This window comes from Lepisosteus platostomus, chromosome 27, assembly GCF_059453375.1.
Source record: "Lepisosteus platostomus isolate fLepPlt1 chromosome 27, fLepPlt1.hap1, whole genome shotgun sequence".
In the NCBI taxonomy this organism is placed as follows: Eukaryota; Metazoa; Chordata; class Actinopteri; order Semionotiformes; family Lepisosteidae; genus Lepisosteus; species Lepisosteus platostomus.
Window position 1 is genome coordinate 3976910 of NC_142637.1, and position 13650 is coordinate 3990559.

Sequence of the window (13650 nt, forward strand, 5' to 3'; positions counted from 1 at the left end):
TTTTTGTTAATGGTTCCAACAATATTTTATACTGAGGACATTTACTTCTGATTTGACAATGCATAGACACAAGACAAATTACCTATTTTGAGACTTTCCTGCATCTATTGTTTTATTTTTAGCATTTGTGAAGTCATTCACTAGCACAGGGCACCTGGCTTACTGCAAAAGAAAGATCTTAGCCCTTTGTTAGTAGTCTTTACAATCTTACCACCAGTGTGTTGAAAAGCTGTTCTATTCATACAATTTCTGGAAACACAAAAGTCAGTCTGTTTCACTTATTTTCATTTAGAACCCAAAACTGAAAACCAACTTTCTTTAACTAGGGCCTTACAACTTCCATCATGCCAATTAAACTGCTTGCAGCAAAACTGTTCAATCAAGTGAACTTGAAGGACTGCGAACTGGGTAGTCCTAATCTAGGAATTCAGGTTCTTTACCTTACCTATCAAAGTAGATGATTATTCCATGGTCAGTACTGGTTTAAAGTCAGTGTGATTAAATTTTTTTAACCATTTTATTAGTACAGTACCACTATTCACAACTTAATTTTCACCTTTCAGTGATAGTTTTTGTCACATTTAGGACTTTACTGCTCTCTAGTGGAAACAAAGTAAACTGTTCATAGCAAACAGGTTTGATTACCAATGGCTTTCCCATGAGCGTTACAAACAAGCAGCCCTTAAAATTCACTTCATTGCAGGACACAGCCACCAGCTTGTGCAATTAAACCTGCTCTAAAATTCTATAGTGCAGGGGATTGGAAAAGCAACATGAAGTAGTCTCTTAACATAAGGCATGGTCCAGTAATATGGTTCTGGATGCTGCAGGTAACGTAATTCAAAGCTGTTATCTATAACCATGTCAGTAAGTGTAGTGGCTGTCTGGTGTGGGCCTGCCTCCGCAACCCAGGGCAGATCACTAAGAACTGCAAAGACCAGACTAATCTGATTTTAAAGCCCACCCTCCTCCTTAAAACAACATATCAGCCTGTATTTAGTTCACTTAGCATTTATTGAACACCTCTACAAAAGGCAGAGAGCTGCTGAACAAGATGTACAGTTTACTTCAGCTTCTTCTTGGGGCGCAGGTTGTTGGTGTGGCCACATTTCTTCTTCCGGCAGTTAACAGCACGGGGGTGGAGGCGGGCATAGCACCTAGAGCACAAAACACTCCCTGTCAGACATGTTCACACTTGGACAGCACCATCTCAGCACAGGAACACCCCAGGACAGATGAAAATCGGACCAGAGGTCTCCTCTGGTCTAACTTTCATTCAGGACAGGCAGTCTGCAGGCCTATCCTGAAACTGGAGCACCAAGCACAATTCACTACCTACCCAAGGCTGTAAGAAACGTATTACCTTATTACCCTTAGATGTTAATAACCACAGAAGGGGACGGATCATAGACCAACGTGGCAAAAAAAAAAAAATCCCAAGGCCCTGAAAACTCTTCTGAAACCATGCTCATACAAAGGGAAGAGGAGGTAAGCTTACTTGCGGCAGATCATTTTGTCGCAGTTGTACTTCTGAGCCAGCTGTCTCAGAGAGGGCTCGATGATACCCCCACGAAGACGCAGGACAAGGTGGAGGGTGGACTCTGCACACAACAGAAAATGGATATTAGAAGCCCGTCTCGGGGTACCATCAGATGGTAGATGAGCATGTGTTTAGACTAGAATGATGGAGTCCTGCACATATATAGACCATGAACCTTAGTTCATTTCTGGGACTCCAACATGGAGATATGGAATCCAACTCAAACAGGCCTTAAAAGCTGGCTCGCAGAGAAAGCTACTTTCACATAAAGCCTAGATCAAAATGTCTGCTGACATGGTTACATCCCTCCATCAGTGAAATGAAACTATGGACTAGAGCCTAGAATGAAAGAAAAATGCTCAAATAATTTTATGGATTCAAGGTAAATTGCAATTCATATTTGTTCAGAAAAATGTGATAGGACACTAACTATTCATCTGAGAAAAGTGCGAGAGCTCTCACCTTTCTGGATGTTGTAGTCTGACAGTGTGCGTCCATCTTCCAGCTGTTTGCCAGCAAAAATCAGACGCTGCTGATCAGGAGGAATTCCTGAAAAGAAACAAGAATCTTTCACACTCTCCCAGTGCACTGCACTGCACCTAGGAACTAGCAACTGAAGGAACCCAGATATAGGTCTTCTGAATCACCTACACTGACAACAATCTCTTCTTGAGTTCAATGTTCTACAGTGGGCATTGGAAGATATGCATGAATAAAAAAATCAAGTACTGAAATGTATAATACACAGAATTATGTAATGTACAATTCTTTGGCACACCCTTTCCTCCAGAGTCATACCAATATACAGTCCATGCAGCATTTAAACTTAACTCTTAATTTCTAAATAATATCTATGGTTTTAAGCAGAAAAGATCATTAAGTACAAGTAAACTGAACCAGCCTGTGTTGCCAATAACGTTGCTGTGTTCACCCCTACAAATTGTACACAGTTTTAACCCATTTAACCACTGCTTCAAAACTCTGACATCTTGTCCTTGGCACAATATAAAGGCTTTGTTGAACTGCCTTCTGCTGGAGAGCAATTGCATAGGATTACCTTCCTTATCCTGAATCTTAGCCTTCACATTCTCGATGGTGTCACTGGGCTCAACCTCAAGGGTGATGGTTTTGCCAGTCAGAGTTTTCACAAAGATCTGCATCTTTGCGGGCTGCTTAAAAAAAAAGAGACATAATTCTTAGAAACCCCTTAGAGCTTTAAGAATCCTTAAGAAGATAGCACCAATTATTGTCCAGAAATAACCCCGAGTAAATTATTCACATTTTTCTTATTTTGTGATTGGTTTTAAGATTGCCTTACATTTCACAGTAAAACACAGCATACTCATCTCAGGCGCACACTGGCGATCAGAGCTAGCTCATCAGGATATAGAGCGTTACAGAAAGCAACAAAAAAAATCGAAGCTTTAAAACGTCAGTGTACAGCCCAGATTTTTAAAGTAGAATATAAAATAATGTCCGTCCGTACAGCACTATGTGTCGCTGTGGTTCAACGCCTGAAAACAAAAACGTTAAATTTTATTCAGCTCCGAGTTCGTGCTACCACATTCCCGGCTCTGACGACCGGACACATGGCGGGCGTTCAGACACACCGTAGGCCTCCGTCAGCTCACGGATTCGCAACTTTTATTTAACGTCGTACAAACATTACAGTTTCTGCGCTCACCGCATGCAAAACGACCTTTTCCAGAGAGCACCCTGGCGTTATGGAAATGCTAGAAACAGCCTTTTTTAAAAGAAACTCGTTAAAATTAAAGGAACAGTATAAATACCCACCCAGCCGACAGACAAGCCAGATGGAAAAGAGACTGACTGAGGCGGAAATGGCGTAATTCTACGTCACTTCCACTCATTGGCCATCCAATAGAAACAAAATGTAGTTCTGTCTGGTGCAGAAGTGTAATTTTGTAATTTTACTCGATTAAATAGTTTTATTATTATTTTTCGTTGTTGGTTTGTGCAACGACAAAATATATAGATTGATGCTTACATTGTCGTTAGTGTCTGCGTCTGATTACTGGTTGATTAATGGGTCTAATTAAACTAATACTTGATGGGTAGTTAGGTGTGCAAGGACTAAATTTTCGATGCTGTTCCCTTAATATGAATATTCGTTAATATTCAATAACGTTTGTAGATTATACACTTTTTGTAGTTCTCTTAAATACACAATTGTATGTTTTCAGAATCTGTACGCACATAGATAAAGATGGGTTTCAGCTGGTTTCTCTAAGATGATTACAAGATTGGGTGACTTGTTCATTAGTCTCAACCCTTTGTGTGATGAAGTGCCTCCTGTTCTCAGATTTAAATTAATTTCCCCATTGGTCACATATGGTCTCTAATAATAAGAAAAATCTATAGTTTGAGATATCTGTAGAGCTGCAAAATCTGTAATTACCTCTGACAAATCACGTTTAGAGTCTCTTGTGGAAAAGGATGAGGTTATTCTCTTGAGGCCTGTAATCTAGAAAGGCCTGGTGCAGTGCAAGAGTAACGATTTTCACATTGTTCATAGCAAGAGCTGCATGCTAAATAATGGATAACTGGTAACTGAGCCTGGAAACACTGGGCAGCATGATGCTCTCAGCCATCACAGGGCTCCTTCTGAGAAGAGAGGGATAAAGGTAAGCACCTACTGTCTTTCACACTTGCGAATGTCAACCGTATATACAGCGATGGGCACGTCTTGTAGTTCCAGCGCATTCTGTTGCATGAACTCATTTCATGTCTGAAATATTTTATGTGGTATTTTATGTATGTGGTGAAAAAGTAGCTAACCCCCTTATGATTTTACAGTTTAACATATCTAGACATAATTGACCTCCACCGAGTAAAACTAACCTCATTTGACAAATTATACACAAAAAATCTGCCAGCACTCAAATACACCCCTTGATTCTGTAAATTGTGGCACCCCCTTTAGTAACAGTATCTTAAACATTTCCTGTAAGTGTTGATCTGTCTTTCACATCTCCTGGGAGGAATTCTTATAGAACAGTTTAAACTCTGTGATGTTTGAGGGCTTTCTTGTATGCACAGTACGGTGTACTTACTTTTTCACACAAAGGTATTAAATGTCGACAGAATCTATTTAAATAAATAAAGACAATGCATGGTTTTTGTATGCTATTTGTCAAATAAGGTTAACTTTATCTAGAACTAGTACTTGGAGAGGACTAGGTGAAGGGGGTGTAGTTAGTTTTTCACCACACTGTACATGGTGTGTGTATTTTTCAGGTCTTGCTTAATGAAACAGTCTCACATCTGTTTTTTATATGTGCATATAAGCTACTGTGATGTCATCCTCCAGTGATGTCATGGTTTCCATGGTTTCTATGGTGACTCCAAAACATCATCATTTACCATTATCTGCCCTTTGCAGGCAGCATGCCAGAGAGCTCCTGGTGAACTCAATTCATCCTGGGCTTATAGACACGCATGGAGGCAGCACTAAATCCACAGGCAGGGAGGGGGTTCCCTCAGTCCTCGCACATCCAGGTAGGGCACAGGCTGGTGGCTGGGGAGGAAGGCATGAGAAGCACTTTCCAAAGGGACTTCCGCCCCTTCGGCGCACTTCCTAAGAGCAGCCCCATCCCACTGCCCAAGCCTGCCGAGGTGGAACACAAGGACATACACAGGATCAGGGAGTACCAGACGGAGACCAGCAGATCCTTCACCTACAGGCCCCGGGAGCCCTTAAGCCAGGTCCCGGCATGGTCCAGACTGTCCACCAACTTCAAGATGCACTCCGACCAGAAGCATGTTACCTTCTGCACCACCCAGTCTGAAGGCTACCAGCGTCACCCGCCCACCCCGGTCCCTAACACCGCTGAGCTGGCCACTTCCTTCAGGAACAGCCATGTGCTTTCTGGGGAGACGTTACCTCTGCCTCTTTCTAATCAACAGTTGTCTTTCACCGGCCACAAAGGGACAACCCAACCACCAGCGAGGCCACCAGTTAGGCACTTAGGTAAGTAGCTGCAGTACATATGGTGCTGACAAGCTGGTGTAACATAATGGAAGCCCAAGGTACAATTTATTAGGACGCCAGGGTTAACAGCTGTACTCTTAAGAACAAAGCCAAGGAGTCAGGACTTTGGTTTCACATGTGCTCCAGAAGACGCCATCCAAGGGCATTAGATTGGAAATTCTGGTCCAAGGATGAATGTCCCGTCTGCTGATTCACCAGTACCACTGTCATGAGCTACCTGGTTTTCATGTTTCTGTCTAGGCCCCTCCTTGTTTAACTTCTAAATCCAACACAATCAGACTACACTGCTGTCTGTCTTTCAAGTTTTCAATACATTCATGTTTTCAAAACATTCGATTTTTTTGTATCAATAGAAGTCACTCACTTTGTAGCTTTTCACTAAAACTTCATTTGCCATTTCTCAGTTTCCTGCACTCAAAGGCAAGCGAGGACAGGTTTAAAGAGGGTAAAAAATTAAGTAAGACTGTACAGAACTATTGTGCAGCGCAGTGCAGTCCCATTTCAGTGCCTTTTTTACTGAAAATAGTTACCCCATCAATCAAAGTCAAATGCTGCAAGAGAGATCTGATTTTGATCAGGTGCTTATGCGATATCATAGTATATTTTGTCCATCAAGCGGCAAGACGCCTTCAGAATGTAATCTGCTGGCATTATGAAAAATGACCATATTTCTAAGACTGGTGTCAAGTGATGGTTCTGTGCTATTTTAGTGAAATTTGCTGTCTCATGTTTGCCTATAAAAGGTGGAGACCCCACAATTTTTGAGGATAGAGATCAAGGACAATCTTACACCACCCACTACCAAGATGTGTTTAAGGGTAGCTGGAGTTCACCCCCACAGCAAATTGAAAAGGTAAAGCTGTCATTAATACTGGTGTATCCAGCCTACAAACTATTTTTATTCTAGAGTATATAACTGACATATCATTCAGTGTAATATTCATAATAAGCTATGGTATTTTCATTCACATGACCAGCCTCTTTTTCAAAGATAGGCTTGAATGTCTAACACTGTATAACCTCATAAAATGAAGGAATGAGCAAATACTGTAGTTACAGACACCTTGTATTTATCTAGTAAGGTAAAAACAGGACATAACCAGTTTAAAGTCCAGATACTCAACGTGTCAATGTGTTTTCTAAATGCAGAAATGTTCCTCTTCAGTCGCAATGGGAGATCCTGAGAAAATCCATGAAACACTAACCACCCAAGCCTCCTCCTTCTATCAGAAAGACACTCTGAGGTACATGACTGACAGAGGCAGATACGTGCTTTGCCATCCGAGTGTGAGCTTTTTTAAAGGAAACCATTCAAATGAGAGAAATTGCAGTTTCTTCAAACCTGTTAAAACTCCTGCAGTCTTGTTGATGTTCATCACTGTTTAAGCATTTTGTGGTTTCGGTCATATGACCGAACTGCCTTCTTTATTACAATTACAGGTATGATGTCCATAAGGAAATTAAAAAGAAACCTCTGAAAATCAATTTTGGAGACTATCCGGGGCACAATCAAGCAACCACAGCCTCTGATTCATATCGTCCACTAAAATCAGGTAGAACTCGAGCTTATTGTGCTTATTAAATACATTGATGGAAATACCGTGGTTGATCTACAGTGTTGTCTCAAAATACAGCAACCATAGGATGGAGTAGTTCAGGTGGGGAGCTGCGTCAGCATGCGTAGGCTGCAAAGGAACAAGTAACAGGTTTATTCCATGCTGAAAAAAAGAAGAGAGAAAAAACACAACGTTTCGGCCGTGGAGCCTTCTTCAGGTGTGTCTTCACTTCATTTATTTCAGGTGTCTTCACACCTGAAGAAGGCTCAATGGCCAAAACGTTGTGTTTTTTTTTCTCTTCTTTTTTTTTCAGCATGGAATAAACCTATTACTTGTTCCTTTGCAACCATAGGATGGGTTTCCTTGGGAATCTCTGCAGTCTTCTCTCTCTGGTATGCCCTTATTTTCTCTACAACTCTACAACTGTAAATTCCAAGCTGGATTTCGAAACCATCATTCTTGGGCACTGTAGTGTAAGTGCAGAGACTGTTTGGTCTCCTTGAATCCTGATGGCCAAAGTTATAACAGTCATTTGGAGGAGGTGAGATCGGTATCCTGCAAAAAGACGCAGTTTTCCACATGCTAAAACAATACCATTAACGTGAGTGTGGGGAGAAAAACATTAAAATGTAGTGCCCCAGTGCAAGTCTGTATTTTGCATATCTGATTTATTTGCACCTGTTAAATAATGTCTTCGAGTTTATTGATCTGTGAGCCGTAAGGTCAAGGCAACCTGCCCTGATGACTGGTGCCAGTACAGTACTCAGGATTCACAGTTCTGCAGAGTTTTAGGGGTCTTATAATTATCATTAACCCAAGAATTAATGGAGTAGATGTTAATATTGGCAGACGGATCAATGAATGAAGTAGCTGAAATAGAAGGATTAACAGTCTGTAGTGAAAACTGCTGCCTCATGTTCTGTTTTGTTTTTGTTTTTCATGGGTGCATCGATCTTTAACAGATCCAGTTGTCCGCCCTCACAGGAATGAGAACACCAGCTCTCTCCCAGAGGGGGACACTGACGCTCAGCGGAACCGTGAGAGGATGTCAGCCACTTCACACCGGCTACACTTCAGCCAGGCAGGTCTATCCTTTCCCCAGGCCTGTATCCTCAACTTTCACTTGCAGTTGTGTTATGGGAAACTCATTGAGTGCCCGTATTGCTCATCATCCCCCGTGATTGTATTAGATCCACTTCCTAGAGTTAGAGGCCTTGTCCCATGGTCCTCAGTGTCTGTATCACATGCAGCATCACTCAACAGAACAGAGATGGGAAACCAGAGCTTAAAGATAGCTCTGAGTACGCAGGTAAGTCTGTTTCCTGTCAGTGTAGCCTAACAGTGCTGATTGCACTGTTGTGGAAGAGTGTTGCCAATGAACTGGGCATATGGTACTAGAAGCAGTTTTGAACCCCATTTCCTAGATGTTTTCCATATCCCTGACTAATGTGAGAGCTTCCTAACTACATTTGAGCTTCTGTGTGGCCTTGCGTGGCTTATTTCTCACCCTGAAGCTTGGTTTCATACTATTTCTCCATGTGAAAATGGGTGTCCCTGAGAGAATGCAGGTTGTCAATGCAGCACAATTAAAATTCCATCATTGAGGTCTGAAGGTCTCAATTGAGGAATGTAGAGAATATCAACTATCCACAGTCATCCAGCTTTGGAACAGGCATAACCTATCTTGAGCTGAAAACTATCTTGTTATCACAGGCATTTCAATATTTGCAAAACACCCAAAAGCTAAAAGCCATACCCAGGAATACAGAATCGACTGAAGCTGGTGATGCATGGGTAATAGTGTTGAATGTTTCTTAGATTTCTTAAATTTCAAGATCTTGAAACCCTTGCAACTCTGGAAGGGTGAAAGGCCATCTGTGTGCTTCAGCTCAGGGCCAGGGAGCCAGTGGTGCATGTGGACGGCACCTGGGAGAGAACAAGGAGCAGCCTGGAGATTGGGAAGCCCAGCATGGGGAGCCTGTTCTACAGCACCACCTCCCAGGCAGACTACCGGCCACAGCGGGCCCTACGGGTCCGGCCAGCCTCTCAGCCCTCCGGCAGCCTGAGACCATGTGGATACGGTATGCCCTTTTATGACCAGCAGGCATGTCACCCTGCAACTCAGGGCTGGCAGCTCACTGAAGCTCAGCAGGAGTGAGCCTGGTCAGTACCTGGTGGGAGAGCTCCTAGGAAAGCTAAGGTGGCTGCTGGAAGAGGTGTTAGTGGGGCCAGCAGGGGGTGCTCACCCTGTGGTCTATGTGGGTCCTAATGCCCTAGTATAGTGACGGGGAAACTATACAGTAAAAAGATGCCGTCCTTCAGATGAGACGTAAAACTGAGGTCCTGACTCTCTGTGGTCATTAAAAATCCCAGGGCGTTTCTTGAAAAGAGTAGGGGTGTTATTATTATTATTTTCAGACCAACAAATGCACAGAGAGACCCTGCAAGCATTTGTGTGCTGGGCTGGGTTTAAGGTCCAAAATCAATACACTGTGAAAAAGAAGCTTAAAAGAATTGGATAGAAAACTGTTACTCATCAGCACTTCACAAATGCAAAACATGTTGCCAGCAAGAGAAAGGAGTTAGTTCACTAGGTCACTGGTGCTACAGTGGTTTACATGAGTGAGCTCCAGTACTGGATGGCTCAGAGTACTCAGAGAGAGAGAAGCTACCCATGGACTGATGCATGTTATTTGTGTTTGTGAACAGATCGTGGAACTGGTATGACAACAATGCAGAGAGATTATCAACCTCATAAATCCATCAGATTTATGCTAAATCCATCTCATCTCCACCAGGTATGACACACACAAAAAGCTTTCAGCTTTTAAGGCTGATTTTTCCTCATCTCTCTTAGAGATCTGCGTTTTCTTGAATTTCAAAGCCACACTAGATTTTCCAAGGCCTAGTAAAAGTCCCTTCATAGTCCAGTGGGTCTATACTTGACTAACTGCTTAGGGGTAAGACTCCCTCCCAGCCCCCCAAAAAAACATAAACCGCGTATATCAGAGGTAATCCTCGAGACTTGAAAGTCATGAGGTGAAAAATGTTGTAATCGAAACCGCAAAACCAGTCTCCATAATGCAAAAACGTGAAATCCTTTAATTGTCCACCAGGTGGCAGCAGCGTGATGCCACCTCACAAAAGGATTCAGTATCTCAAGCCTAGGTTCTGCCGTCTGTAACTAATGGAAATTGGAGCTGGGCATCTTGATCAGTAGACTGGCGTGATACCCTTGGAACTTAGATATCAGTGATTCTGAGAACATGAAACTAATACATTAAACAAACTTATTCCAACAGTCCAGAAAGGGACGATCTCTTTCTTTGGTGCACATGCAAACTCCACACAGACAGGCACCCAAAGCTGTTACCATACGCTGGGCTTTTTAAGTGATGTGAGCAAACAGTATGAGAGAGATATGTTGTTTTTGTCAGGGTTACTGCAGTTAGCATTCAGATATACAGAGATGCAAGAGAGGCAGGGTGGTGCAGTAGTTAGCATTGCTGCTTTAGCACTGGGGTCCTGGGTTCTATTCCTGGGGAACTGTCTGTGTGGAGTCTGTATGTTCTACCCATATTATAATAATAATAAACAACTTTATTTTATATAGCGCCTTTAAAGGTGGCTTCTCAAAGCGCTTTACAGAATGACAACAACAATAAATAAAAAGAATACACAAGATAAAACACAATTACAATATATAGAGGAGACTGTGGATGGTGGTACTAAGAAAAGCAGAGGGGTGAAGAATGGAACCAGTTAAGTATTCATATTCATGTGGGTTTTCAAAGACATACGGGTAGGTTAATCGGCTTCTTGGAAAGCTGGCCCTGAAGTGAGCTTGTGCATGTTTGTGTCAGTGCGTCTGCCCTGTGATGGACTGGCATCCTGTCCAGAGTGTATCCAGCTTGTTGATTGCTGGGACAGACTCCACCTGCCCAGAAAAACCAAATGGGACTGAAGTGGTTAGAAAGTGGATGCGGGGGACTACGAGGAGGTCAGAAACGGCTATCATTTCTGAACATTAAGGGTAAACCTTGTGTGTTATTATTTACAGATCACTGCTTGCCACATCACTGCCCCCTGCAGGCAGCAGTACTTCACTACCACTCAGAAAGCGGCCTTCTGCCCCAGACCAGTCATTCCTGCGGCAACACGTCATGAGACGCATCGGAGCAGTACCGTTCCTTTTTAAAGAAAGTCTCACTCTCCAGGCTTTTATAAATAAACAGCAACACATTGAAACTGAGATGCTGAATCGGAGTCTTGTCATGGGCTTCTGCCGGCATCAGTGATATACTGTGAAGTGAACACCTGGGGAGTGATTTCTGAAATCTGCACAGAAACAGCCCTCCCTCCTGAATTTATTTATTATCCAATGTCTGTTTATTCCAAAGGCGATTTCTTGTGTTGTTAGTACAATACATTTAAATATAAATGGGCACATTTCAATATAAAAAAAATCAGGTGTGGACCGGTACATTTTCCAGAAGAGAAGATAAAAGGATAATATTTCAACAATCTATATCTCGTACTCGTCATAAGCAAACAGAGGAGGTCGGGAGATCATGACTACGTTCACGCATTCTCTTTGAGCTTCAAGCTCTGACATGTCCGTTACTATATGACATCGTGTTGCTTAAGAGTCCGTGTTCTGCAGCTGATAACCCTACACCGCGATAGGACAAAAAGAACACCCATTCGATTGTGCGGGCCTGTATCTCTGGCGCACCGTCAACAGTGTAATCGTACAGTATTGCACGGGCTCTTGTCGGTGCGTGCGCTTTCCCAGATAGCAGGAGGTGACGGTCGGGTACTGATCGCAGTCACAGGGCGAGCAGGCTCTACGGAAGATAAAAGGATCGGTCTTCATTTATAAAAACAATGCAAACTTACAGACTGTTCAGAACGTCTAGATTTTATATTCATCAAGGTTCCAACTATAAATTCGAAATGACCCCATTATCTGCCATAGCATTTTCTTGGTAATTCTGATTTAGTATTTTTACGGCCTCGATAAAGCCATTGTGTATATATATATATTATACAAACATATATCATTACTCGATTTTTATCTATTAACCCCCCGTCTCTATTATAGACCACTTCTCAAGAAAACAAAACATGAAACAAAGTTAATGAAGCCCTTATTCTTACGTTTAGTTTATGAACATACAAACAGAAAATATGAATGATGAATTTGTTGTGGCTGCGAGGTCTGGGGTTTATTATTACATTTGCACTGCTGTTACTATGAGGTCTGGAACTGATTGTGTGAATAGATGTTTTGAAAATAGTTCATAAAAATCTATACCGAGATTAGATTAGTAGAGTTGTGTTCTGCAATTAACAGTTTCTAGCAATGTACCTTGATTATCGTTATCTTTGTTAGTACCTAAGCAGACACAACCTGATGTGCAGTTGTCATCAGAGTATATTATGTGAGATTACAATTTTTGTACGATGTAACACACATATGTATGGTGTTTAGGGTTTTGATAAATATATTTCACAATAAAACCTGATTTTGCAACATCCTGAGAACATTACATTTACAATACGGGCAACGTTGTGACCGCTGTAACTTAAAACTCTAGTAAAGCTCCAAAAATAATCCTGAACGATTCAAATTATTAGTTTTGGATGATTCATTCCTACCCACCGTAATAGTGGGTCCGATGTTATTTAATAAGTCTTTTAATCTATTTTAATAGATAGATACTTTATTGATCCCGTGAGGGAAATTGCAGAATATAGGACTGTGCAGCCCCAGGCATTGGTAACACAGGACTTGTGCTAAAAAGCTGTTATATTGTAACTTAATTTGCGAGTCCGTTTCAAAGTTTAATTAACATTTAAAAACCGCAAAATGATACTCTCAGACCCAACCATTGCAGAGACTCGCCTGTTAGTGTTACAGCCCGTTGTTGAGCTTCTGTTCTGACGTCACAGAGGCGTCACCCTCTGCGCGAGGATTCCGGATAATTTCACGTCTTTAACCGCTGCTGCTGCTGCTTCATTATCAAAGCGCTCTACAGCACTTGGCTGATCAAGCGATTAAAAATCAATTCAGTATTGATTTTATCGAAAGGTTCAAAGTTCTGTCATGGCATAGAATCGAGGTGCGAAATACGTTTTAAAACACGTTTTACTAGATTTATTGCAAACATATATTGCCGCATTTCTATGCCAGTGTGTACCTATTTACCAGTAAAATGGGCACGTATGTTGCAAATTAAGGTGAGATAGAGTACTGACAATACAGGGAAGAAAGATCACAGCAGAGCTCTTTAACTAGCTATTAATTTCAGTAACTTCAATTTAACTTTAAAGCCGAGGTTATAAACATATGTAAGGCTGTTAAAGCCCTAAGAAGGGATGTGTTAAGAGGACCTCGAATTAATTTAGTTTCGCTTTTTCATGAGTTCAGTAGGCACGACTGCTGAACAATGTACAGTAACAGCAGCCCGGCCTCCAAATGCGGAACAGCCGCCTTGCTGTGCGGTGTGCTGATTGGCGGAGAGGCCGAGCCCTCCCCT

General features: G+C 42.0%; 2 protein-coding genes across 5 annotated transcripts; one reads left to right on the top strand and one right to left on the bottom strand.

Annotated features, from left to right (window-relative positions):
- Positions 1 to 995: 995 nt before the first annotated feature.
- uba52 (ubiquitin A-52 residue ribosomal protein fusion product 1) lies at positions 996 to 3415 on the bottom strand. Of its 2 annotated transcripts, none has more exons than XM_088621990.1 (5): positions 3335 to 3415; positions 2598 to 2709; positions 2003 to 2089; positions 1499 to 1601; positions 996 to 1157 (listed from the first exon to the last, which is right to left on the bottom strand). In XM_088621990.1, the coding sequence occupies exons 2-5, from the start codon at positions 2698 to 2700 to the stop codon at positions 1064 to 1066; spliced, it is 387 nt and encodes a 128-aa protein (XP_088478116.1). In that variant the 5' UTR covers positions 2701 to 2709; positions 3335 to 3415; the 3' UTR covers positions 996 to 1063. The 2 variants fall into 2 exon arrangements, with proteins under 2 accessions (XP_088478116.1, XP_088478117.1); XM_088621991.1 differs by having other exon boundaries at positions 3225 to 3362.
- Positions 3416 to 3478: 63 nt separating this feature from the next.
- LOC148639034 (stabilizer of axonemal microtubules 5-like) lies at positions 3479 to 11360 on the top strand. 3 transcript variants are annotated; one of them, XR_015930807.1, is made up of 9 exons: positions 3479 to 4185; positions 4944 to 5531; positions 6296 to 6405; positions 6702 to 6796; positions 6993 to 7105; positions 8093 to 8189; positions 8997 to 9189; positions 9818 to 9906; positions 11169 to 11219. XR_015930807.1 is itself a non-coding variant. In XM_088621976.1 (9 exons), the coding sequence occupies exons 2-9, from the start codon at positions 5000 to 5002 to the stop codon at positions 11304 to 11306; spliced, it is 1389 nt and encodes a 462-aa protein (XP_088478102.1). In that variant the 5' UTR covers positions 3479 to 4185; positions 4944 to 4999; the 3' UTR covers positions 11307 to 11360. The 3 variants fall into 3 exon arrangements, 2 of the variants coding, with proteins under 2 accessions (XP_088478102.1, XP_088478101.1); XM_088621976.1 differs by having other exon boundaries at positions 8071 to 8189; positions 11169 to 11360; XM_088621975.1 differs by lacking the exon at positions 11169 to 11219 and adding an exon at positions 10972 to 11160 and having other exon boundaries at positions 8071 to 8189.
- The last annotated feature ends 2290 nt before the right edge of the window (positions 11361 to 13650 follow it).

What these genes read in the sequence shown, in the direction of transcription:
- uba52 (XM_088621990.1), bottom strand. Translation starts at nt 2,700, where the DNA reads ATGCAGATCTTTGTGAAAACTCTGACTGGCAAAACCATCACCCTTGAG. An exon ending in AGACTACAACATCCAGAAAG is followed by an intron (nt 1,602 to 2,002) that starts GTGAGAGCTCTC and finishes TGTTGTGTGCAG; the next exon opens with AGTCCACCCTCCACCTTGTC. An exon ending in GACAAAATGATCTGCCGCAA is followed by an intron (nt 1,158 to 1,498) that starts GTAAGCTTACCT and finishes TTTGTGCTCTAG; the next exon opens with GTGCTATGCCCGCCTCCACC.
- LOC148639034 (XM_088621975.1), top strand. Translation starts at nt 5,000, where the DNA reads ATGGAGGCAGCACTAAATCCACAGGCAGGGAGGGGGTTCCCTCAGTCC. An exon ending in GCCACCAGTTAGGCACTTAG is followed by an intron (nt 5,532 to 6,295) that starts GTAAGTAGCTGC and finishes TGCCTATAAAAG; the next exon opens with GTGGAGACCCCACAATTTTT. An exon ending in ACCGGCTACACTTCAGCCAG is followed by an intron (nt 8,190 to 8,996) that starts GCAGGTCTATCC and finishes TGTGTGCTTCAG; the next exon opens with CTCAGGGCCAGGGAGCCAGT.